This window comes from Anomaloglossus baeobatrachus, chromosome 1 (genome assembly GCF_048569485.1).
Source record: "Anomaloglossus baeobatrachus isolate aAnoBae1 chromosome 1, aAnoBae1.hap1, whole genome shotgun sequence".
NCBI lineage: Eukaryota > Metazoa > Chordata > Amphibia > Anura > Aromobatidae > Anomaloglossus > Anomaloglossus baeobatrachus.
Genome location: NC_134353.1, coordinates 748541582 through 748569093, shown reverse-complemented (window position 1 = coordinate 748569093; position 27512 = coordinate 748541582). Strand labels below are relative to the sequence as shown.

Sequence of the window (27512 nt, the reverse complement as noted above, 5' to 3'; positions counted from 1 at the left end):
CACCCATCTTTTCGTTTCACCTGAGTTAAATAGATCCAGAACGCACGTCCCTAAAGAGGCGTAGCTATACAAAAGGAGATTAGGGAGTCCAGTTCCTCCCATATCCCTTGATCTACTCAATATTTTGTGGGAAATACGTGGGCGTTTATGTGCCCAGACAAATTTGGTTATGGTAGATTTCAGACGTGAGAAAAAAGAGGCCGGCAATACTAAGGGGATGGTTTGGAAGTAATAAAGCAGCTTCGGTAACAGGTCCATTTTGATCGCATTTATCCTCCCAAACCATGAAAGCTGGAGTTTGTTCCAGTTATTGAGGTCTAATTCTAACTTCCTGGAAATGTGGCGGTGATTTGATTTAAAGAGGTCAAGGGGATCAGCCGTCAGTTTAATTCCTAGGTATGTCAATGAATCCACCTGCCATTTGAAGGGGAGAGAGGCTTTGAGCTGAGTCACCAGCATTGGAGGAAGAGATATATTCAGTATTTCGGATTTATGAGTATTTATTTTAAAATTACTCAGAGATCCGAACCTCCGCAATTCAGCCATTATGTTGGGTAGACTAATGAGTGGAGAGGTAACGTACAGGAGCAGATCATCTGCGAATAAAGCTAATTTATGGTCCTGTTTGTGAAATGTAACCCCTTTAATTGATATATTGCTCCTCAATGCCACCGCCAGATGTTCCATGGTCAGAATATATAATAATGGGGAAAGGGGGCACCCTTGTCTTGTTCCATTACATATTGTAAAGGAATCTGAGAGGGAGCCATTTATTTTGATTTGTGCTGTGGGCGAAGAGTAGAGTGCTGTAACTCTGTTCATCATGTGCTCTCCCAACCCTATATTTTCAAGGACCTGAAACATGAAACCCCAGTGCACCCTGTCAAACGCCTTCTCTGCATCTACCGACAGGATGCACATGGGGATCCTGTGACGTCTTGCGCCGTCAATCAGGGAGATGGTCCTCAGGGTGTTGTCCCTGGCTTCTCTTCTGGGCACGAAACCCACCTGGTCTGGATTTACCAGTCTGGGAAGAAGGTCTCGTAACCTATTTGATATCATTTTAGAATAAAGCTTGATATCTAGATTTAGGAGCGAGATCGGTCTATAGTTGCAGCAAAGAGATGCGTCCTTCCCTGGTTTTGGTATAACTGTGATGTGGGCCATCAACGCCTGGGGAGGGAACGCACCCCCTGCAGATATATATCTACAGACCGATAGGAACAGAGGATTTAGAAGTTCTGAAAATTGTTTATAGAAACCCGCTGAGAACCCGTCTGGACCTGGGCTTTTCCCTGACTTCAAATCTGAGACTACCGCATTGACCTCCTCCAGGGAGAAGTCCTCTTCCAGCTCCAGTAAGGTATCATTTGAGATGGAAGGGAGATTATGGGATTTCAGGTAAGCTTTAACATCATCTTGAGTCCCATATGTCGCTATGTGTCCCGATTGTCCCCTAATATCATAAAGCGCCTTGTAGTATGTGCGGAAGCCTGCTAAAATGTCCTGGTTGCTATGCAAATGACCATCACTTCCTGGGTCTTTTATGAAAGGGATGTAAGTATTCATGGAGCGGGGATGGAGGGCCCTTGCAAGAAGCTTCCCACTTCTATTTCCCAGTTGATAAAAGCGGCTTTTGAGACGTTCTCTTAAGCCCCTGGATTTCTGGTCTAATACCTCTAGTAATTTATGTCTGGTTGTAGAGAGTTGTGCGTAGGTTGTAGGAGATGAGTCCCGTTTGTGTTTGCTTTCTAGTGAGGCAATCTGGTTAGATAACTGCGTTATTTCAATGGCTCTTTCTTTTTTCAGGCGGGTACCATGTGAGATCAAAATGCCCCTTAATACACATTTCAGTGATTCCCACTGGATTGCAGGAGAAGTGGTATCACATTCATGATCTCTAATAAAGTTATGAATTGACTGGGTAAGGTCCGCTTTGCATAACTGATCCTGTAATAGGTTTTCATTCAGTCGCCAGGTGAAATTTGATTTGACACGAGGCCCTAACTGAATCGATAAGTAAATGGGAGCGTGGTCTGACCATATTATATTACCTATGGTCGCTTCTACTGTCATGTCTAGGAGGGCATGAGAAATGTGGAAGGAGTCAATTCTGCTATAGACAGAATGGACTGAGGAATAGAAGCTGTAATCTTTGGTGTCCGGATGAAGAATCCTCCATATGTCCACCAATCTCAGACCATGCATGTGCTTTTTGACCCTTTGTATGACTGAGGCCGGATAGGACGACTTACCCGAGGACACATCGAGGGCCGGGTTCATTGGTAGATTAAAATCGCCTCCTAATATCACCGGAGAGGAGTCCGCAAAATCTTCCAGAATTTTCCTCCCGTCTGCACAGAATCTGTCCTGCCCCTGGTTAGGAAAGTACATGTTAGCAATAACAAAGATATTGGTTTTCCAAGAAAGCTTTAAGAAAATATATCTTCCCTTGGGGTCGATACAGGAGTCTAACACCTCTGGTATGAAGGACCTATGAAATGCCACGGAAACCCCCTTAGACTTAGCATCAGGATTCGAGCTATGGTGCCAAGTCGGGTAGTAAGCCGAGGAACACTTAGGAATTGCATCTGACCTAAAGTGAGTTTCCTGAAGCATCAAGATGGCCACCCGTTGCTTATGACAGGAATATGCTATCTGTTTTCTTTTTTCAGGGACATTCAAACCTTTAACGTTGAAGGAGCAAAACTTGACACTATCCATAATGCAGGTCAGCTGAAAGCATGATGTGGTATCTGGGGGCTGGTCCAGTCAGGTGAGAGGGAAGGATAGAGAAGAAAGAAAGACAGAGAAAAGAAAGAGCAAGGTTTAGGTCAAAGGACCTAAAAGGTGGGTAAGGAACCCTAGTATTAAGTGGTGCAAAATTTCCATGGCAATGGATTGCCATTTGCACTAAGGGGGGTTAGAGGAAGCCAAGAACGGCAGCGAGTCCGTTCCTTACCCCCCGCCTCTAATACAATATGATATATCATTATAAAGCGCACTAACTATATGCTCCCGCTAAAACTTTATCATCTAAAGAAAAGTAAACATCATAACAGGCTATTATTCTAGGCATTGACCCCAATCAGCATTCCCGGTAGGTGAGCAAAGTGTTCAGATCAGGGACAAGATTCTAGTAATTGTAAAAAACAAGAAAATCACATGGGTCTCCCGGGCTTATTTCTCAAAAGGCCCAGATCTTCGCCTCTAGACGGTCCAGCCCCACAGGGTCCAGTCAGTAAAGGCTTGGGGAAGACACTCCCAACCAGGTCCACCAGGTGGAGGGTCCAAGTGGATCTATAACACAAACAGTTTACTGCTTCCTCCTATAAGGTTTAAGTAGTACTTGACCCAATGTCAGAACCTCTGATAACACCTGTGAAATAACACAATGCTAGTCTGGAAAGAAGCAATATTAGGTGACAGGAGAAAGACTTTCAACAAATCACAGTAACTTGCAACGATGCCTTTGATGCAGTTTCATGGAAAGGCCCTCCCCTGTGGCTCTAGGGATAATTGGCTATCATGCCGGAAGGGCCCATGAAGGTTATCCCCAGTAGGAAACAGGGGTGCTACACAGGACCGCTACCCTGTCGGATTGCTCTTGTCAGGACCTCTTTGTCTCCCATGGCGACGGACTGGCTGCCATACTGGGGGTTCCACAGGGAGTTGGGGGCCTGAGGGCCAATCCGGCAGTGCTACCATAGGAAGCTCGAAAGTCCCCAAGAACTTAGCCAGATCTCCGAGTTTGCGAAAGATTGCTGATTTCCCATCCTTATGCGCTGTCAGCTGGAAGGGGAAACCCCATCTATATGGAATGTTTCTGTCCTGGAGGTGTTGGAGCAGGGGTTTTAATGCTCTTCGCAGCTGCAGAGTGCGTCTAGCCAGATCCGGTAATATCTGGACCTGGGACCCCTGGTAGTTGATGGATCCTGCCTGCCGCACCGCGGACATGATGGAGTCCTTTACCTTATAAAAGTGGACTCTACATATTATGTCCCTTGGACGTGAATCTGGAGGGGATTTGGGACCCAGGGCCCTATGTATGCGGTCTAACTCAATTGGCCCAGAGCTTTGTTCTCCCAGAATTTGAGCAAAGAGCTTCTGTGCCATGGCCTCCAGTTCAGGCGTGCCAATACTTTCAGGGATGCCACGGATACGGACATTATTTCGCCGATTGCGGTTCTCTAAGTCCTCTTGCCCTGAAGTGAGCTCATCAATCTTTGCTGAGTGGCTAAGTAATATTTTCCTTTGTAGGGACAACTCAGCAGTGATGGCTTCCTGGGACTTCTCCACCTCCTCTACCCTGTATGTGAATTCAGATTTCAGTGCCTGCAGCTCTTTCTTATAAGTATTCTCAAGCCTGCTAGCAAATCTGTCCAAATCTTTTTTTGTAGGCAAAGACTTGATAGATTTACTTATCTCATGTAGATTAGGCAGATCTCCCTCATTGTCCTCCTCACTGGAGAAGTCCTGCTGTGATTTCCCCGGCTCCTGCTGTGTCTGTGTTTGACTTTCCCGGGGCTGTGAGTTTTCCATGAGGGAGGCAGACGCCATCATTGATCTAGTGTTCCTGACAGCTGCTGAGGTGCTCTGGCTGAGGAAACGATCCATGCTGCTCACTGTCTCCTTTATCTCACCTCGGTGTCTGGTGACTTTCCTGGATCTGCCCATAAGCAGGGAGATGTAAGGCTATGTGCACACGCTGCGTTTTTTTGACGCTGCGTTTTTGTGCGTTTTTGGCCGCTAAAAACGCAGAAAAACGCACCTGCGTCGAAAAAACGCGGCAAAAAACGCACGCGTTTTGCCGCGATTTGGTGCGTTTTTTTGCTGCGTTTTGCTGCGTTTTTGCTCACTGCGTTTTTTATCAGTGAACAAAAAAAAAAAAGGTCTGATGTCATTTCCTTCTTCAATGTGTTCTTCATTCTCCACTAGTGTATGCAGAAGAGCAGACAGCTGCAGAACTACAAGGCTCAGCATCCTCGATCCAATAGTGTATGCAGGACAGCAGACAGCAGCTGTCGAACTACAAGGCTCAGCATCCTCCATCCAATAGTGTATGCAGGAGAGCAGACAGCAGCTGTCGAACTACAAGGCTCAGCATCCTCCTTCCAGGACTGTATGCAGGATTTCTTTGCCCCCCCAAAAAAAAAAATGACGTGGGCTTCGCCATATTTTTGTATGCTAGCCGGGTACAGCAGGCAGGTACGGGCTGCCCCCAACCCCCAGCTGCCTATTTGTACCCGGCTGGGAACCAAAAATATAGGGAAGCCCTTTTTTTTTAAATTATTTCATGAATTTCATGAAATAATTTAAAAAAAAAAATGACGTGAGCTTCGCCCCATTTTTGAGTCCAGCCGGGTACAACTAGGCAGCTGGGGATTGGAATCCACAGTGCAGGGTGCCCATGCTTTCTGGGCACCCCCGCTGTGAATTGCAGTCCCGCAGCCACCCCAGAAAATGGCGCTTTCATAGAAGCGCCATCTTCTGGCGCTGTATCCAACTCTTCCGGCTGCCCTGATGCCGGGTGGCTAGCCAGGTAATAATGGAGTTAGGGCTAGCTGTATATTATCAGCTAGCCCTAAGCCCGAAATTCATGGTGTCACGCCAATATTAGACATGGCCACCATGAATTTCTAGTAAAGATAAAAAAAAAACACAACACAGAAAAATATTTTTATTAGAAATAAAACACAACACAATTAGTGACTCCATCTTTATTGAAATAAACCCCCCTCCGCAGTAATCCTGGGTCAGGGTCCCGCGCCGTCCAATCCAGATCCAATATCATCTGATCGGTTTGCTGGAAGGCAGAGCGATCAGATGATGTGTCAGGATCAAGTGCCTGAATCCCATCACACATCAGCTGATTGTATAAAAGCCGATTATACAATCAGCTGATGCATCAGTAGAAAAAAAAAAAAAATAATACTCACTTATGTGCTGAATTACCGGCAGCTCCCGGAGCGATGGGGCGGGAGTCTGATCCCCTCCGATCGCTGCAGCAGCTGCCGGTAATCAGGGATGAAGTCTCCTGACGCATCCGCTGATACCGGCCGGGCGCCCGCGTCAGCCCGAGACTCGATCAGCTGATGCGTCAGGTGACTGCATCAGGTGATCCATCGCCAGGTCCTGCAAGCAAGGTCCTGCCCCGGGGAGACTGCACACAGCCGGAGCGGGAGCGGCGATACCGTGACAGGAGCTGGGAGCGGGCATGGCACCGCGAGGCTGCAGACAGGTGAGTATAACTTTTTTTTTTTTTATTCTACTGTTAACTTTTGTTTTCGCAGCCGCTTCCACCTCCTGCCTGTACATGGCGCCGCACGGCAGCATACATGCACAGGACGGGAGATGGACGCGGCGGTGACGGTACCGGGAGGATTCATGCTTCTGTCTATACTGACAGAAGGAATCCTCTTCCTGTACACGTCACTTTACTATCCACCTCCTGCGCTTATAGCTGCGTTTTTGGTCTTAGAAACGCACCAAAACGCAGCTATTTGCGTTTATCATTGCGTCTTTCAACATCCCATTGAACTCAATGGATGAAAAGCGCAGTGAAAAACGCGGGAATAATTGACATGCTGCGTTTTTGTGGTCACCACAAAAACGCAGCTGAAAAAAAACGCTGTGTGGGGACAGCAAAAATGAAAACTCATAGACTTTGCTGGGGAAGCAAAGTCATGCAGTTTTGAGGCCAAAAACGCACCCGAAAAACGCGCAAAAACGCCGAGAAAAACGCACCGTGTGCACATAGCCTTAATGTGCTCTAATGGAGGCTAATGGGGGAAGTTCAGGACAGAGCTCCCAGCAAGTGCAGCTCACTCGGCCATCAGCAAGCCACGCCCCCCTCCTAGGTAGGATTTTATTAATATACTGTATTTTATTTTTTGCACAAAAAATATTTAATATCTAAGTTTTCCAGGTAATTACAGAATGTACAAACAGATTTAGCAAAAAAAAAAAAAATCCATTGGTAAATACATAGTAAAATTGCTGGGGATTTACATAAGAAAAAAAACAACATCTCTACAGTCCAAATCAAAAAGTATTCACTTCAAAAATAGTATTAAAATGCAATTTTTAGTGGTTGACAAACAAGCCCTTATCCTGGAGGCTGCATTTTCCTGGGCACGGGTCCGTAGCGCAGTACTTGACGTTATGTTTGGCAGCTTGTCAACTCTGGAGTGATGCACTTTGTCTAAATCACTCCACAAGTTACTAAGTAATCAAGATCCATGTACATTCTCTTCTACATATTCCAGAGACTCTCTTGGACTGTACACCATAGGCAGAAGCTGTGTTTAGCAGGCATTTCTCATCAAAATGGTCTTGTAATGAAACCTTTATTAGAATTGTCCGCAATATTGTACTGCACAATTTAATCATTTACTTTTGCAATTCACACCAATCTTGACTGTGGTGGCTAATGAGCACAGCTTTATTTGCACAAGATATCATTTCACATATTTCCTTTCAGACTTCAGAATAATGCGTGTATCATTGTGTTAGTCTGTCCAAAGAGAGCTGCGTCTATTCATTTCTCATCCAACATATGCAGCTATTATCCGTTTTCACACATCTAATTTGCAGTAACAGTAAATGCTCAGATCAGCTGCTCATTATATAGGTTGAAGGAAATATATTTTAACCACTTAGTGACCACCGATACGTCTTTTTACAGACCTGAGATATGAGAATAGCATCCCCGACAGGTGAAAATGGAGCAGATGTCACCTGTACTCTATAGCTGCCAACCTGCTGCATCAGCCACGATCAGTGTCAATAATGATACTGATATCTAGATGGTTAAAGTCTGGAGGCTCCCTCTTTAACCTTATTAAAGGCCGCTTTACACGCTGCGACATCACTAGCGATGTCGCTAGCGATTGCACCCGCCCCCGTCGTGCGTGCGTCACCGGCAAATCGCTGCCCATGGCGAACAATATCGCTAGTACACGTCACACGCACATACCTTCCTAACGACGTCGCTGTGGCCGGCGAACAAACTCTTTTTTAAGGGGGAGGTTCGTGCACCGTCACAGCGCCGTTACACAGCGGGCCACCAATAGAAGCGGAGGGGCGGAGAGCAGCTGCATTAACGTCACTCCCACCTCGGAAAGCCGGAGGACCCAGGAACGCTGTTGTCTGTCGTTCCCAGGGTGTCACACGTAGCGATGTGTGCTGCCTCAGGAACGACAAACAACCTGCGTACAAAATGAGCAATGATATTTGGGAAAGGAAAGACGTGTCAACAATCAACGATTTTTGCCGTTTTTCGGACCGTTAGCGTTCACTCATAGGTGTCACACGCAACAACGTCGCTAACGACGCCGGATGTGCATCATGAATTACATGACCCCAACGATATCTCGTTAGCAATGTCGTTGCGTGTAACAGGGCCTTTACACCCGAGATCGTGATTGTGTGGTTCTGATGTTTGCCATTGGAATCTAAGGCCAAGTAATGGCACTAGAGTCTGCCAGCTCCAGTGGTCAGTTCACAAGTAATCTTTTGCCTTCCTATCAATCAATTTCTGCTAATTCCTTAAAAGCACCATAAGGGTGAATAAACTAACTTACAGCAGTTTTCAATATTTTGAGGAGCCCTGTTTTTAAAATGTAATCATTTTGGATATTTTACAATATATAGGTTCCCCAAAAATCACTTCAAAACTGAATAGGTCCCTAAAAAAAAAAAGCTTTGTAAATTTCCTTGAAAAATTGCTGCTAACGTTTTAATTCAAAAATCCTAACAAAATAAAAGGACATTTAACAAATAGTGTTGGCAAACATAAATGAAATGTTATTTATTAACTATTTTATTATCTGGATTAAAGTGTAAACATTCAAAGTATGAAAATATGCCTGATATTTGCCTTATATTACTAAAACTAAAACCAAAAATATCTACCTAAATTTACCAGTAACATAAAATATAACGTACAATGAAAAAACAATTTCAAAATTATTGGGATATGTTGAACCATTCCACAGTTATTGCATGTAAAGTGACACTTCAAGTTTATAAAATTTGGTCTGGTCATTAAAGCATTAACCCCTTCACGACCGGCCTATTTTTTGCTTTCCGGGGGTTTTTTTTGCCATTCTTTTTCTGAGAGACGTAACTTTTTTATTTTTCAGTCAATATGGTCATGTGAGGGCTCATTTTTTGCGGAACGAGCTGTACTTTTAAATGAAACTATAGGTTTTACCATATAGTGTACTGGAAAACGGCAAAAAAATTCCAAATGCAGAAAAATTGCAAAAAAAGTGCAATAGCACTATTGTTTTTGAGATATTTTATTCACTGTGTTCACTGTATGGTAAAACTGATGTGTGGGTGTGATGCCTCAGGTCAGTGCGAGTTCGTAGACACCAAACATGTATAGATTTACTTTTATATAAGGGGATAAAACAAATTCGGAAGTTTGTCTGAAAAAAGTGGCGCACGTTTTACGCCATATTCCGTGACCCGTAGCGTTCTCATTTTTCGGGATCTATGGCTCAGTGACGCCTTATTTTTTGCGACTCGAGCTGACGTTTTTAATGGTACCATTTTTGCGCAGATGCTACGTTTTGATCGCCTGTTATTGCATTTTGCGCAAAAGTTGTGGCAAAAAAAAAAAAATAATTTTGGCGTTTGGAATTTACTAATCAGATTAATTGATTTTATATTTTGATAGATCAGGCGTTTCTGAACGCGACGATACCAAATGTGTGTATATTTTTTATTTCTTTAACCCTTTAATTTTCAATGGGGCGAAAGGGGTGTGATTTGAACTTTTAGGTTTTTTTTTATTTTTAAAACTTTTTTTTTATTTTACTAGTCCCCCTAGGGGGCTATAGTGATCAGCAATCCGATCGCTCTGCACTATCTGCTGATCACAGCTACACAGCTGTAAACAGCAGATACGTGCACTTCCTGCTTCCCTGGCCTCCGTACAAAGCGAAAGTGAAAGTGGTTCATGTCTGGCACAGAAGTCATCACATGACCCTGTGCTACCATGACAACCACCGGAAGTCACGTGATCATGTCACGTGACTTCCGGTATCGGGCAGTAAGTAAAACTTTACCGCGATCGCGTTTATAATGGCGCTGTCACATATTGACAGCGCCATTACAGGGGTTAAATGGCACGAGCAGATAACGATTCTGCTCGTGTCTAGCAGGCACACATCTCAGCTGTAAAAATAAGCTGAGATGTGTGCAGATTGTGGCATGCTGCTGCCGGCAGACCGCGGGCAGTAACGTTATGACCGCTAGGACGTAATTTTACTGCCCGCAGTCGTTAAGGGGTTAAAATGATGTATAAAAGGAGTATTTGATCATATAAGGCAGACCTGGGCAAGGGGTGGCCCACGGGCCATATCCGGCCCCCCTATTGTCTGTGACTGGTTGGCTGTCTTAGCTCAGAGTTGGAGGCGTGGCCTGATCTATGATTTTATGCCTTAGCCCCGCTCTCCCTGCCGGGAGCTATGTATCCTGCAGTGCAGTGATAAGCGACTGCGACACCCCTGCACTCTGCCGACCACGCCACCTCTTGCTGCCAGTCATGCCCCCTCTGGATGCTGGCCACAGTCTCTGAATGCCTTCCATGGCATCTATGCTGCTGGCCACGCCTCTTTTGCTGTCGACCACGTCCTCCCTCAATGCTGGACACACACACTCCTCGGATGCTTTCCTTGTCCCCTCTTGCTGCTCTCTCGATGCTGGCCACGCCCCCTTTGCCTGCCCCTTCTACCCAGGATTTTCACATGTGACCAGCTCATCTCCACAGCGGCCACTTCAAAAACGTCTGTTCTGCAACTGAGGTAATGTGCACCAGTAGCAGCAGGGAGAGTGCCTGCAGGAGGGGAGAGCAGGGAGAGTCCAGCACTTGTGTCTTCTCAAGTCCCCCCTGTGCCTGCAATAGAAGAATTAGACACACAGTGGACTCAGAGAAGGCAGCCAGAGGAGCCCTCAGGGTCTGCTGCTGCAGTGTTGCCACCCTGTGCCCTCAGCGTCCTCCAGTGCTGCCAGTCTGTGCCCTCAGCGTGCTACAGTGCTGCCAGCCTGTGCCCTCAGCGTCCTGCAGTGCTGCCAGCCTGTGCCCTCAGCGTCCTGCAGTGCTGCCAGCCTGTGCCCTCATAGTCCTGCAGTGCTACCAGCCTGTGCCCTTAGCGTCCTGCAGTGCTGCCAGCCTGTGCCCTCAGCATCCTGCAGCGCTGCCAGCCTGTGCCCTTAGCGTCCTGCAGTGCTACCAGACTGTTCCCTCAGCATCCTGCAGTGCTGCCAGCCTGTGCCCTCAGCGTCCTGCAGTGCTGCCAGCCTGTGCCCTCAGCGTCCTGCAGTGCTGCCAAGCCTGTGCCCTCAGCGTCCTCCAGTGCTGCCAGCCTGTGTCCTCAGCGTCCTGCAGTGCTGCCAGCCTGGGAGATGGGACATATTTAGGGCTGACCAATAGGGGCCAGAGGAGGTCCAGATCTGCATAGTCTGCCAAGTAAGATTCTGAGGGATTAGACATCTCAAGTTGCACCCACGGGCCCAAATACTTTAACTGACCGGCTAAATAGTACAGGTAGATATCAGGCAGTGCCACACCTCTCAGTTCTTTGGGTCTCTGCAACTTAGCCGGCTGAAGCTTGCATATAGACAAACCCCAAAAAAAGGAGATCAGCAGAGAGTCCAGGGATTTAAAGAAGGAACGGGGAATCGGTATAAAGATGTGCTGAGTAACATAAGTATTTAGGCTGGATAATCATTTTTATCAAATTAATACCTGCCACAGATAGCGGCAAATTACTCCAGCGCCTACATTTTTCCCTGAAAGCTGGCAGTAGAGGGGAAACATTACAGGCAATCATCTCTACAGGACTCTTAGAGAGGATAATTCCCAAATATTTAAATTGATTTACCACCTGAATGCCATGCAGACATGTGCCGGTCAGACCCGCTGTATGTTGGGATAAAAATAATAGATAAGACTTAGATCAGTTTATCACTAGGCCTGAGAAACCACCAAACTGGTCAATCAATGGTCCCATAGTTACTCACACCTTTTATCATGGCCACCACACACAGCCCCTCACACACAGTATGATGGCCCACATAGCCCCTACCTCCCCCCATACACAGAAACAGTATAATGCCCCCATAGTTTTGCCCTTGCAAAGTAAGATGTCACACGACTCCTCTAACATGGTATGGCTCCCACACCCCAAACACACAGAAAGATGGCCACCCCACAGACAGTATCTTGGCTCTACACACTTTATCATGACCCACAAACACAGTATAATGCCCCCTACACAGTATCATGGCCTCACAGTCACCAATGCACAGAATCAGGGCCCCCACAGCCTCATACACACAGTTTTATAGTTCCAAAGCACAGCATACATAGTACCATAGTTTCCATAGTCCCTCCCACACAGAATCATGGCCTCCACCAGCCCCCAAACACAGTATGATGCCCCCTGTAGGCGCTCCACATAGTGTCATGGCCCCCACAACCCCAGAAATCATGGCCTCAACAAACAGCATCACGGCTTTCACAAACAACATCAAGGCCCCCATCAGCCTCCCATATTCAATACCATGGTCACCAAAACCAGCATCATACAGTATTACGGCCATAATTCGGACATACATACAGTATGATTCCCCCACCTGACAGCTTCACTTTAAATAGAACTTAAAATCTCCATCAGTTCTTTCTCAAGTTGTGTTTGGTTCGTACTGGTGTCATGGCTTCCATTTTTAAAGAATCCATTACATCATCCTATATAATATAGGTTGTCACCTAAATTGACATATAGTGGAACTGCCATATATTCACTTTTTTTCCCCTGTAGATTAGGATATAATAGCATGTCAAAATATTTTGATCATCAAAATGCAAAAAAAACTGAACAGAAAAAATAAGAAAAGAGTGAAATGACTTTATAGCTATGTCCACATCTGTGTTTTTAATTTATTTTGTTCTACTACTACTTGTCAAACGAGCAATAAAATTATGAATGATGGCAGAGCTGATCAGTCAGAAAACGGACACCAACATCCTCAGATAAACCCCACCAGCTATAACGGCGTTGGGATGCAGTTAGGGTCATTATAGGGGTCCAGCTTGATACATTTACTTGTGGACCGCCTTTGTCAGGACGGGAGCTTGGGGTAGCAGGTATTCTTTATTTTTGTTCTCCAGGAGCTAATAGGGACAGTTAGGACTGGATCAGTACTCTGGACCCAGAACTCCGATGGAGACCCTGCACACCCTGGCATAGAAGGACACGGTGAGATAATTCCTTGTCCTTATAATATGATATGTTCTCCTTCTATGTCTGACCACTGTCAGGACTTCATGGCGTAAATATATATTTATCTGGGTATAATTAGTTTATTATGCTAAGTTTTTCTAATAGGACCACTGTCCGATGCCTTTTAGCAATATCACTGTGTTTTTGTCTATTGTGTTTTTTTCTTGTGTTTTTTTTGTATGACATTTTTTTTGGCCATCATAGCGACCTTCTCTAGCTTCTAATTGATTTGTTGGGCAGTTGACATATAACTGGACCCAACTAGTTAGATTGTTAGCTCTGGTGGCTTAGCAGGAAGATTGCAACACTTGAAAAGAAAAAAACATTGTTTTTACTTTTTTAATATTTATACTAATAAAGGATGAAATTTTATGATGCTCTTTAAACAATTTTGATATTTTTGGTATGCTGTTATAATAATGTCCGTTATTTTGAAAGACAAAATAACGTAGCGTGAATTGCCAATTTGTGTAGCAGGTTTTCCAGATATTTTAAATGAATCTCCAACGCAGATGTGTACGCAGCTTAAAAAGATTTTCAGAACATAACGGGGGTTTTTTTAGCAATACAAAGCAAACATACTTCATGTTGTGTTAGCCATGCTTTATTCTTCCACCATCATATTAAATAACTACGGATAAATGGATAATATTTGGGTTCTCTAGGTTCAAAGTGACTACATTTGTTTTTATGAAAACTTCAATTAGAGCTAAAATGTACAATTACAAAGAAATAATTCCTGAACTGTAGAGAATCTCCAGCTTACCAGTTGCTGCTGCATACTGTCATGACGTTGCTTTAGGATCTGCTCTGTCCTTTGTAGGACACCATATTCTGCAGTAAGTTCTGCTAATTCTTGCCTCTTTTTCTTGAAGACCAAGCTTTTCCCACGAAGTTTGCTGACATAACGTTTAAACTACAAAAGAAGAAAATGTCTGAAGTTAGAGAAGATCTGTATTTCTTTGCACATTACTATTTCAAAACAAGAAATAGTATCGTCGATTTGTATATGATAATTCAAAAGCATAAGAACTGATATATACGTAGAGTGTGTGGCTAACGGAAACGAGATCCTTACACCTTCGCAAGAGGCTTTAAAAAGAATGCTGATCTCTTATTTTCCTGTCTGCATTGACTAGCAGAGTATTAAAGAATAGGCTGTGTTGCAAAGCAAGACCCAAATTAAAGTGAACCTGCCAGATGCAATATGCACCCAGAACCAGGAGCAGTTCTGGGTGCATATTTCTAATCTGCCTAACAGTCCCTGTATCTAATAGCATAGATACAGAAATCTTTAGAAAAAGTATTTCGAAAGATCCTTTATGATATGCTAATGAGCGCAGGGACTAGTAGCAAGGGCGTTAGTTTCCCCCGACTAGTCTGCCCTGTTAGCATGTTAGCACTCCCACAGCGGCGTGCTAACATGCTGTTCAATGCCCATTGCCCAACGTTATCAGCTGTGACGCACGTACTTGTGTCCATTGTCACCGCTTCAGACGCCGGCTTTAGGGTCAGGGAGCATGATCAGAAGTCCCAGCACTTCCGGTCATGTGCACTGCAAAGCTGTCCTGGCTTCAAAGAGGTCTAGTGTGCATGACCAGAAGTGCCAGGACTTCTGATCATGCAAACTGACCCTTAGTCCGGTATTTTGAAACGGTGACAACGGACACAGGTATGCGCGTCACCGCTGATGATGCTAGGCAATGGCCATTGAATGGCATGGTAGCACGCCTCTGTGAGCGTGCTAATATGCTAAGAGGGCGGACCATTTGGGGGAAATGAACGCCCTTGAGACTAGTCTCTGCGCTCATTAGCATAGCATAAAGGATCTTTAGAAATACTTTTTCTAAAGATATCTTTATGTATGCTATTATAGCCTGGGAAAGTTAGGCAGGGATTAGCTATATGCACCCGGTACTGCTCGTGGTTCTGGGTGCATATTGCACCTGACAGGTTCCCTTTTAACAAATTCTAGATCATGGGACTTAATAGATTATGTGATGACATGGATATTATTTACTCTTTTCACTGCTGGACATTTAGATGCTTCCGGTAGCTTGAACTTTTTCAATTTTGTAGCTTTAGGGTATATGCCACATAACCCATCTAAAAAAGTACTACATGAACGAGAAAAAGAATGAACATATGCATTTCTATGTAAAAACGACTTGTTATACATATGTTCAGTCTTCGGGGCTTCTTTTAGCTTTCTTGTAGGTAGCCCATCATCTAGTGCAGCACACTCAATCAGGGGGCCTAACACAGCCTGTAGAAAAGCAAAAGAAGGGAATGTAGCAAATATTTTGTGGAGAATCTGGATCATGAAAGCCATTATATACTCACTAAACATTACATATAGTGTGTGACAGAACAGCAGTGAAGAACAGTTACTAGCCATTTACCGATAGCGATATAGGTTGATGTCACTTTGATATTACTAAGACCTCATTCACACATCAGTTTTTCTGATCGGTATATCATCAGTATTTGTATTCTCAAACCAGGAGTGTCTCAAAAACACAGAACAGGTGTTAATCTTTCAATTATAGCTTTTCTCTCTGTAAGTTCCACACCAGGCTTTGGCATACAAACACCGATACAAAAATACTGATGTATGAATGATGCCCCATGCTGTGCCTGTTTTACGGAAGATAAAATGAGTTGGATACAGTCCTAGCAGACCTTTTATATATATATATATATTTTTTTTATATTATATTATATATATATATATATATATATATATATATAAAATATAAAAAATTAAAAAATATATATATATATATTTTTATTTTTTTTTAATGTATCCTGTTTCATGGCGACTGGAGTACTTGAGATTTGCCATAAATTTAATTTTTGGGAAAAATCCGGTGAACCTGGTGAACTCGAATTTCAAGATTCGTTCATCTCTAGTATTCAGTTTATACAAATTATGAGTGAAATCCAGAAAATGTAACTAAAGTTTAGCCACCATAAATAAATGTACATATGGTTATGGTTTGGGGGCACCCGATTTCTACTTACTACTTATATGAGGTCTATAGTCCCTTGTTTTTATATAAGTTTGTACCCAAACTAATTTGTACTGATCACCATTACTATAGAACAAGGAGAATTAAAGAAATTTTGGTAGCTAAGTAAGCGCAGAACAGCAGTAAAGTTGCAAAGTGTTGAAATGTACTGTCCAGATTTAATGGTCTCATTAATAGGTTATATGAACAGAGTGGTAAAATGATAAAAAGAATCCTGAAATGTTGCAAGAAATTTAAAAAAATGCATTCTGATCTTGTCCCCAATCTCAGAGGAGATTCATTCCAACTTTAAGGCCTGGCACAATTCTAACGGATAGATCTTATTAACGGAAAACCTCTTCTCCTGCTGTTGAATTTGAGCAGGACAGAATGTACATTTAGTTTTCGTTGCCTGTTCATAATACGTTTTAATAAATGATATCAAGCAATATAAATAGACAGAAGGACAGTTCCTATTAAAAATAGTCATCTATGGATGAAATGAATAAACAACATTCTGCATGAAGTAACTGTATGTACTATTATGCTCCATGGAAGTGACATGGTTCCGCTCCAAAGGCCTTCATTATCCATAATACGGTATTCATAAGCAAAATGAATAAAAATAGCTCATTTTATACAATATAATTCAAGTTATAAAGTACAGTGACCCTCCTGTGTAACAGAAAAATGTAAGTTTGTCCGGCGAGGTTTAGTAAAGTTATGTGGTGCACTCATTTCTTTATTTTAATGCTGATCCCGTGATTTCTAAGTCCAACTTTTAGACCTCTGTATAGACACAATGCTGCTCAGGATTCTCTGTTCTCAGGCCAGAAAAAAAACAGGCATGGAAATGTTTTACCTCACAAAAAGAATCAGCTTTGATCCCATGCTATGCTATCTGTACACTCTCTTGCACAAGAGCGGTCGTATGATCAGACCATGTCCCTGTATGGTGAGACTCGGCCATTACACAGTATATAAAACAGGGGTACATACTGTATATAAGATTATCTCAACACAAGAACATTTTATTTAAACACGTTCAAAAGTGGAAATTATTATTATTATTATTATTATTATTATAAGATCTATTAATTAAAATGAACTTTGTTAGTGGGAAAACAATTTCAAAGAATTGGCTAGAGACCATAAGGAGAGGCAAGATTAGTCTGCTGACGTCCCGGCCAGTTTCTCCCCACCACACTGCAGTTGACTGACATGTCAATCTTCTAGAGCAATAGGGAAAAATATGTTCCAGCATTTCAGAAAAAAACCTATCGGGATGCAATCGTACAGCCAAGCTCTAATTCATGCTGCTTGTGAATCCCTTTAACGTGACTCGTGGTTGCCTTTCATTGTAATCACATTCGAGTGTCATTACTAAACAGGAACCTGAATATTCTTCTCTGTATTATTTTACCTTCAATTAGAAGGCGTTTTGAAATCTTAAGGAACATGTACCTTTCTTAATTTCTGACGCTTGCTACATTTATTTACCAGGAGGTAAATCCTTTATTCTTGGAGACATTGTTTCAACAGCCCATGGTGGATAATTTATACTTGGAAACAATTTAAAGTATCTGTAGTCTACTAATAGCCACATGATGGAATGAAAGCCGCAGCGAACAGAATGCAGCTTTCAAGCTAGTGTTTTATGTCACATGTGCCCCTTTCTTTATCCTCCTGTCAACAACCAATATATATTCACAAGATGAGGATGCATATGTTCAAAAAGAATCTGAATAAGTGATGATGGAAAGTCCAAGGGATCAAAAATATGTTTTTAAATAATGAGAAATACATGTGGTATAGCACTTGGAAAGACAAATTTTGTACATGAAAAATAACTGTTAGTACCCTTCTATTAAAGTAAAATTGTCACTGAAATAACTAGAAACTGCTAAGTCATTCTCAATTCCAATTTACTGAATATCGACTAATGAAAACTAGATACTGCTTTTGATTTATGTTTCAATAAATTAATGTAAAAGCAAAAAAAAAACAAACTATTGAAATTGCAACCTATAAAGAATCCAGGAATCGTACTTTATATTTATCAAATCAAATTTTATTTATACAAAGTGCTCGTGCAAAATTCATATAAAAATTTCATCATATATAGGATAACATTTTTGGAATATAGGGAGGGATGTCAAGCCGCACTTATAAGGAGTGGCACAATATTACAGTAGCTGCATCTGCCCGTATCTTAACGGCCAGTATAAATGGATAAATCATATATTGACAGGAATGAGGTTGGAGTAGGTGCAAGCTACGGTGCTGCTGTTGACGCATATTGGGTACAAAATGACAACAGGTATGTGGACTGAACTATGGGGCTAAGCAGATAGATGGAGGCAACGCTATGGTCACATGCCTGCTACCTTAAACTACTATGACATGCTAATTATAGTGTCCTCTAATCAGTCTACATAGCGTCTGGTAATATATCCATACTTTACATAGGATGTTCGTATTTTCACAATAGTATAAAATTTACAACACTGGTATTTTATACTATGCAACTGTAGACTATATCCCCTTTGGTCCATTCCTGTCAATATATGATTTATCCATTTATACTGGCCGTTAAGATACGGGCAGATGCAGCTACTGTAATATTGTGCCACTCCTTATAAGTGCGGCTTGACATCCCTCCCTATATTCCAAAAATGTTATCCTATATATGATGAAATTTTTATATGAATTTTGCACGAGCACTTTGTATAAATAAAATTTGATTTGATAAATATAAAGTACGATTCCTGGATTCTTTATAGGTTGCTATTATTGTATTGGAATCTATTTCAGAACTATGAGAGGCCTTATATAGGTTATTAAACTATTGAAATTGGCCTGGCCAAAAATGATGGTGCACTGAGCCCCCTCAGGACCTTTGACGTATATTTACGTGTCCCTGTCTTTGATGCGGGTTCACACAATGAGTTCATAGCATTCCCTACACATGACAGCTGATCTGATCAGACATCATGTGCCTTCAATAGCAGCGGATGGTTTGGAGATCCACCTATGGCTGTTAACCAGTTAAATCCTGCTGTCAATCTCTGAAAGCAGGATTTAACACGCAATGGAAGGGAGTGCGTTATTCCCCGCTCCCATAAAGCCATTGCGGCATGCCGATGGGTGGTCATGACAGCCAGGAGTCAGATAATGACCCCTGTGTTTGTCATGACGATCTTCCTGTGAACGCTGGCTGTGAAACGGCATTCATAGGAGATCATAATTTCAGCTATGCAGAGCTAACTATGTTGTGGAACCTCCTGTCTGGCGCTGCCTGATGTTGTCTCTATTTGCATCCACATGATGCAGACAGCGGTGAACAGATTGGTGGAGGAAGAACTGTGTGTTCCACCTTCCACCAATCAGCATGAGGCACAGCAGATGCAATGATATCACATCATCATGTGTGCTTTGCAGAGTGTCAGTGCACCGGAGGCCAGACCAGAGAGTCGGGATAATGGGGAGCAAGGTGTGTATGCGTTGTTTCTTTTATTTTTCATGTGAATGGGACGTTTGCATGAAAGTAGGAGGCTGTGGGGGCTAATAATGTACTGTATATAGGAGGCTAAGTGGGGGCTCAGACATATATGTATATGTGTGTATATGTATATATATATATATATATATATATATATACATACTAGAAGGTGGCCCGATTCTACGCATCGGGTATTCTAGAATTTACGTATTGTGTAGTTCATGTATGATTTTTGTTATATATATATATATATATAGATGTTGTTGTGTGTAGTTACCAAGTGTTTGTGTAGGGGCTGTACATGTTCTGGGTGTTGTCTGGGTGTGACGGGGGGTGAGAGCGGTGTTGTATGTGTGTTGCGTTGTTTGTGGAGCGCTGTGTGTCTGTAGCGTTGTGTGTGTGTGTTGCGCGGTTTGTGTGTGTGTGGTGTGTTTTGGGGGGAGGTATGTTTTGTGCAATGTGTGTGTTGTGCGGTATGTGCGTATATTTGTGTGTGCCGCGGTGTTTGTGTGTTGGGTGTTGTGTGTGTGCAGCGTTGTCTGTGTGTGTGGGTGTCTGTGTAAGGCAGTTGTTTGTGGTTCCCAGTGTGTGTGTGTGGTGTGTTGTGCAGTGCGCGTGCGTGTGTGTGTTGGGGGGAGGTGTGCACTTCCCATCGTGCTCCATCCCCCATGCAGCGCACTCCCCATCGTGCTCCATCCCCCATGCAGCGCACTCCCCATCGTGCTCCATCCCCTATGCTGCGCACCCCCCATCGTGCTCCATCTCCCATGCTGTGCACTCCCAAACGTGCTCCACCCGCCATGCTGCGCACTCCCAAACGTGCTCCATCCGCCATGCTGCGCACTCCCAAACGTGGTCCATCCGCCATGCTGCACACTCCCAAACGTGCTCCATCCGCCATACTCCGCACTCCCCATAGTGCTGCATCCCCCATGCTGCGCACTCCCAAACGTGCTCCATCCGCCATGCTGCGCACTCCCAAACGTGCTCCATCCGCCATACTCCGCACTCCCCATAGTGCTGCATCCCCCATGCTGCGCACTCCCAAACGTGCTCCATCCGCCATGCTGCGCACTCCCAAACGTGCTCCATCCGCCATGCTGCGCACTCCCAAACGTGCTCCATCCGCCATGCTGCGCACTCCCAAACGTGCTCCATCCGCCATGCTGCACACTCCCAAACGTGGTCCATCCGCCATGTTGCGCACTCCCAAACGTGCTCCATCCGCCATGCTGCGCACTCCCAAACGTGCTCCATCCGCCATGCTGCACACTCCCAAGCGTGCGCCATCCGCCATGCTGCGCACTCCCAAACGTGGTCCATCCGTCATGCTGCGCACTCCCAAACGTGCTCCATCCGCCATGCTGCGCACTCTCAAACGTGCTCCATCCCCCATGCTGCGCACCCCCCATCGTGCTCCATCCCCAATGCTGCACCAGCATCAGCCTCTCTACCCGCAGCATCAGCCTCTCTGCCCGCAGCATCAGCCTCTCTCCTCCCAGCATCAGCCTCTCTACCCGCAGCATCAGCCTCTCTGTCCCCAGCATCAGCCTCTCTCATCCCAGCATCAGCCTCTCTCATCCCAGCATCAGCCTCTCTCCTCCCAGCATCAGCCTTTTCTGTCCCCAGCATCAGCCTCTCTCCTCCCAGAATCAGCCTCTCTCCTCCCAGCATCAGCCTCTCTCCTCCCAGCCTACCCCAGCCTCAGCCTCCCCCAGCATCAGCCTCTCTCCTCCTAGCATCAGCCTCTCTCCTCCCAGCCTACCCCAGCCTCAGCCTCCCCCAGCCTCAGCCTCTCTCCTCCCAGCATCAGCCTCTCTCCTCCCAGCATCAGCCTTTTCTGTCCCCAGCATCAGCCTCTCTCCTCCCAGCCTACCCCAGCCTCAGCCTCCCCCAGCATCAGCCTCTCTCCTCCCAGCATCAGCCTCTCTCCTCCCATCATCAGCCTCTCTCCTCCCAGCATCAGCCTCTCTCCTCCCAGCATCAGCTTCTCTCCTCCCAGCATCAGCCTTTTCTGTCCCCAGCATCAGCCTCTCTCCTCCCAGCATCAGCCTCTCTGCTCCCAGCCTACCCCAGCCTCAGCCTCCCCCAGCATCAGCCACTCTCCTCCTAGCATCAGCCTCTCTCCTCCCAGCCTACCCCAGCCTCAGCCTCCCCCAGCCTCAGCCTCTCTCCTCCCAGCATCAGCCTCTCTCCTCCCAGCATCAGCTTCTCTCCTCCCAGCATCAGCCTTTTCTGTCCCCAGCATCAGCCTCTCTCCTCCCAGCCTACCCCAGCCTCAGCCTCCCCCAGCATCAGCCTCTCTCCTCCCAGCATCAGCCTCTCTCTTCCCAGCATCAGCCTCTCTCCTCCCAGCATCAGCCTTTTCTGTCCCCAGCATCAGCCTCTCTCCTCCCAGCCTACCCCAGCCTCAGCCTCCCCCAGCATCAGCTTCTCTCCTCCCAGCATCAGCCTCTCTCCTCCCAGCATCAGCCTCTCTCCTCCCAGCATCAGCCTCTCTCCTCCCAGCCTACCCCAGCCTCAGCCTCCCCCAGCATCAGCCTCTCTCCTCCCAGCATCAGCCTTTTCGGTCCCCAGCATCAGCCTCTCTCCTCCCAGCCTACCCCAGCCTCAGCCTCCACCAGCATCAGCCTCTCTTCTCTCAGCCTACCCATCCCAGCCTTCCCCAGGATCAGCCTCTCTCCTCCCAGCCTCCTCCAGCACGCCGTGCTCCTCTGCCGACACTCACACACCCGATCGCATACACTCACACACACCCGATCGCATACACTCACACACACCCGATCGCATACACTCACACACACCCGATCGCATACACTCACACGCACCCGATCGCATACACTCACACACACCCGATCGCATACACTCACGCACACACACATTGACGATATTGCACATACGCGCTTATACTCACAACATCCGGAGATACCACATGCTTCTGGCCATGTGATCCTCCGGCAGGTCCTGGAAGCTCACAGCACAGTATCGCCGCCGAGAAGCAAGCGATATCCCAGGATGTTGTGAGTATGTGGATGCGATGTGATGTGTGTGTGTGTGTGTGAGGTGTGTGTGTGTGTGTGAGAGCGAGTGTGATCTGATGTGTGTGTGTATGTGTGCGTGTGTGTATTTTCCGCCGCTGCAGGACCTTGATGCGCTGGTAACTATGCTACCATGGTTACCAGCGCATCTCGTCCCCCGCTCGTACGGGAGCCCGCACCAGCATACGCCGGCCAGCCCCAGCAATGCGAGGGTATGTGTCGGCTGGTTTGGCGGCGTACGCTGATGTGGGTTCCCAGGGGTACAGTACTCACCTGGTAGTCGTGGCTCACTGACCGTGTCGGTTCGGGGAATGCGTGGGGGGGCGGGGCCAGAGCTAGCGTGCATTGCGTGAGGGGGGTGGGGCGTGGCCGAGTTGCCAATGCCTGCAGGGTGCCAGGGCGAGAGGCCAATCGGTGGGGGGGGGAGGAGCCTGGGCGAGCGGCCGGCCAATCCGTGTGGGGGCGCAGCCTGGGCGAGCGGCCAATCTGTGCAGGGGGCGGGGCCATGGCGAGCCCAGCGGCCAATCAGCTTTGTGTCACCGTAAGGACACAATTTTGGAGCAAGACAGACAGACAGACAGACAGACAGAATAAGGCAATTAATATATAAACAAAATTCCAGAAAACCATGCTCAAGAAGATCCCGGGGGTCCCAAGTGTCTGAGGACCACACGGGTAGCACAAACTCATGATTACGCATAAACAAGGAGAACAAACGAGTTTCTAAAGTGCAAAGTGTACATATTTATTCACAATGGTGGTGACACAACTTGTAAGTATTAGTAAAAATATAAAACCTGGACCACACCAGGAATTGCATCCATGTCAACAATAAATCACAGCTATTGGAACAATCAACTGCATGTATACATTCAGATTTTCCGTGTAAGGGTATAACACTGCCCCATATGTGGCAGAACTGCAGCACGTCCACCACATGTAAGGCTTAAACTGCATAAAAGCCACACATGATATACAGTGTACACTATTACAGTAGTATTCAGACAATAGCAGTTTACACAAACCAGCAATATATGGTATGACAGGATTGCTCCACCTAAGGAGGTCCAAAAGATTTACCCTCATATAATGTCACTCCTCTAGTTCTGGAGTCTAGCCCTTAATTGCCAAATACGGTACAACATGTATTATGCAGTATAATATACATGAAAGTTACTATAATTACATTAAACCATAATGTGGCAATATTGAGGCAATTGATTATGACCACCTAATGAACAAACCAGTAGAAATGAACATTTGAAGAGGTTAAAGGACCTAGAGGGGTTCATACGCTTTCCCTAGTGGGTTGTCACTTCAATATGTCAGAAGTCATACCCGGAATTGCTGATAAGTGTCCAACACATAAACGGCAGATGCACACCGATGGTCCAGGATCGTGGTCCCCAGGCTGCCCGACGTACGTTGCGATTGAAGCGTTCTTTATCTTCTTCAGGGGAACGGGTGCCATGGTGTACGTCCCAAGAGTGCCGGTTTTTAAATGGTGGCGCCGATTCCGTACCCGGAAGTCACGTAACGGCGCATGCGCAGATCCGTCCGGCAGCTCTCGCGTGATGCGACGCCGTCACACCAATGTGCGCATGCGCGGGAGCGGAGGACGCGTCGCCATAGCTCCCGCGCATGCGCAGGCAACAGACAGCGGCAACAACACGGAGAGATGCAGAGGACCCGGGCATGCGCACATGAGTGCCGGGAGCGGATAAGTTACATGCTATAAAGATGTACATTTACTTCACAATTTAAAGTGGTACCACACCAGGAGTTTTCTAGGAAATCCATATGATTATATAGTGATTTTGCCTATGACAAAGGAAAAATCCAAATAAGAAAAACCGGCATTAGAACAACAGGACCAGAGATAGAATTAAAATCAATAATAAAAACACGAACAAGAATTACAGTGGGGTACTAATGATCACTCGGAGGATGTCATAATTAAGCTGGGTAGGAAGGGGCACATGTTAATTCACAAGAATGGAGCATAACTGACGGTTTCATTAAGGCCCATAGGTGTCATGGTGTTCAATGTGAGAATCCATTTTGTTTCACATTGTGCCAATCGCTTTCTAAGGTCACCACCCCTGATCCCCCCATCTATCACATCAATACCTCTAATTTGTAACTGTGAGGGGTCACAGGAGTGGTGAGACTTAAAATGCCTTGGCAGTGTTTTTAATAGTGTGGTATCTATTACTGCCCTGGCTGCAGAAATGTCTCTAACGTGTTCCCTTACCCTAATGCGGAGCTCACGTGATGTGAGCCCCACATAGGTCAGGGGGCAAGTACAGGTGGCAAAGTATACCACGTGTGTAGTGCCACACGTGATATACTGTTTGATATTAAAGATTTTATTGCCATCAGAGGAATAAAATTGTGTGCTACGAATGACATTTCTGCAGGCAAGGCAATGACCACAAGGGAAACAACCCTGTAGTGGTCCCCTAGAGCCAAAGATGGTACTTTTGGGAGGAACATAATGGCTTCTAACCAAAAGGTCTCTCAGATTTTTGGCTCGCCTTGATGTCATTGATGGGCGGCCTGAGAGGTTATCGGCCAACACTGGATCGGTCAATAAGACCGACCAGTGTTTATTTATTATCTCACGCATCGTGTTCCACCTTTCGTTATAAGTGCCAATGAACCGTATCACTGGATCATAGGCTTCCTGTTTTTTGGGAGCCTGGGCCAGTAACTTTGCCCTCGGGGTAATCTTGGCTCTGTGATAACCATGTTTAATGGTTCTATTGCTGTAGCCCCTGTCCAAAAACCGGGCCCTGAGGTCGGATGATTGAGTTTCAAAACCATGATCAGAGGAGCATATCCGCCTCATTCTAAGGAATTGGCCGGTCGGAATGGCACGGATGGTAGATGGATTGTGGGCAGAGGACGCATGCAGTAGCGCATTGACCGATGTATCCTTACGGAAAACATCGGTCTGGATTGACCCCCTGTCATCAACCATAATTTTGACGTCCAGGAAGTCAATCATGCGACTACTGCATTTATAGGTGAGTTTGATGTTAAATTTGTTCTTATTTAGTTGCCCCATGAATCGATCAAGCTGCTCCACCGGACCCTGCCACACAAAAAGAATATCATCAATGAAGCGATACCAGCACTGCACATGGGCTGAGGCCCCCACACCTCCGTCACCAAAGACCAGCCTCTCCCAGTAACCCAGAAAGAGGCCGGCGTACGAAGGCGCACAGGCCGCGCCCATGGCAGTGCCGCGCTTCTGTAAATAAAAATAATCTTTAAACACAAAAAAATTGTGTGTCAGGATGAAGTGGAGCAGCTCTAAGATCAATTCACCCATGTCATCACCCCGACCGGATGCTTCCAAGAAGAAGCGGACAGCTCTCAACCCATCTTCATGTGCAATACATGTATACAGACCCTCTACATCAGCAGTGACAATAGTCATGTCATCCTCTAGAAAGATACCGTCAATGCGCCTTAGGACGTCCGTCGTGTCACGGACATAAGAGGGAAGTGTTTCCACCATAGGTTGAAGGTAGTAATCAATGAATTTACATATGGGGTCGCACATTCCCTCTATGCCGGACACGATCGGGCGCCCAGGCGGATTGACGGCATCTTTGTGTATCTTTGGTAAGATGTAGAAGGTCGGTATTTTAGGGCACTGCCTACAAAGTCCATCATACATTTTTTTATCAATCAATCCGATCTCAAGGGCCCGGTCAAGGATCACCGCAAGTTCACTACTAAATTTCTCTAGAGGATTAGATGGGAGCCTCATATATGTTGCCTTTTCACGCAACTGTCTTAGCACCTCTCTCTCATATTTTTCAACTGACATGATTACAATGTTCCCCCCTTTATCAGCAGGTTTTATAACAATATCGGAGTAGCCCTGTAGTTCAGTGAGGGCTTGTCTCTGTTTATAGGTGAGATTATCACATCTCCGTTTGGTGTCAATTTTCCTAAAGTCCTCACTGACTAACCTTACAAATATATCTACCGCAGGGCACAATGAGAAAGGGGGGAACTTTGTAGATCTAGGTAAAAGAGATTGGGGAAACGCACCTGTTGACGGAGCCTCTTGCTCCTGGAGTAAGTCTTCCAGGTTTTTGATGGCTTCCCTTTCAACTTGGCTATCCGTCACAGAGTCCTTCTTGTGAAAAAGTTTTTTTAGAATTAATTTTCGTGCAAATAGATTAACATCTTTCAAGGCTGTAACAAGATGGAAAGAGTTAGATGGAGCAAATGTCAGGCCTCGGGAGAGGACCTCAATCTGAGCACCGGAAAGGGTACGTTCAGATAAATTAATTACCTGTAGTTTGTTCGCTTGTTTTTTGTTTTTGCCGAGGGGAACAAATTGTCGATTGCGTTGTTTGACACGGTCACCCACTGTTTCTACAGGTATGTTGGAGCTCTCCGATGCCCCGGATGAGGACCCTTCGCCCGAGGTCTGAGATATCATATGGTTGATGACAGGGGGTCAATCCAGACCGATGTTTTCCGTAAGGATACATCGGTCAATGCGCTACTGCATGCGTCCTCTGCCCACAATCCATCTACCATCCGTGCCATTCCGACCGGCCAATTCCTTAGAATGAGGCGGATATGCTCCTCTGATCATGGTTTTGAAACTCAATCATCCGACCTCAGGGCCCGGTTT

General features: G+C 45.4%; 1 protein-coding gene across 2 annotated transcripts in view; it reads right to left on the bottom strand.

Annotated features, from left to right (window-relative positions):
- The window catches only part of IFT81 (intraflagellar transport 81), a 264881-nt gene that overhangs the window by 91082 nt on the left and 146287 nt on the right, over positions 1–27512 (bottom strand). For both annotated transcript variants that reach the window (XM_075341832.1, XM_075341833.1), the window contains exon 12: positions 14065–14214. In XM_075341832.1, coding sequence (XP_075197947.1) covers positions 14065–14214 — 150 coding nt within the window. The remainder of the gene's footprint in view (positions 1–14064; positions 14215–27512) is intronic.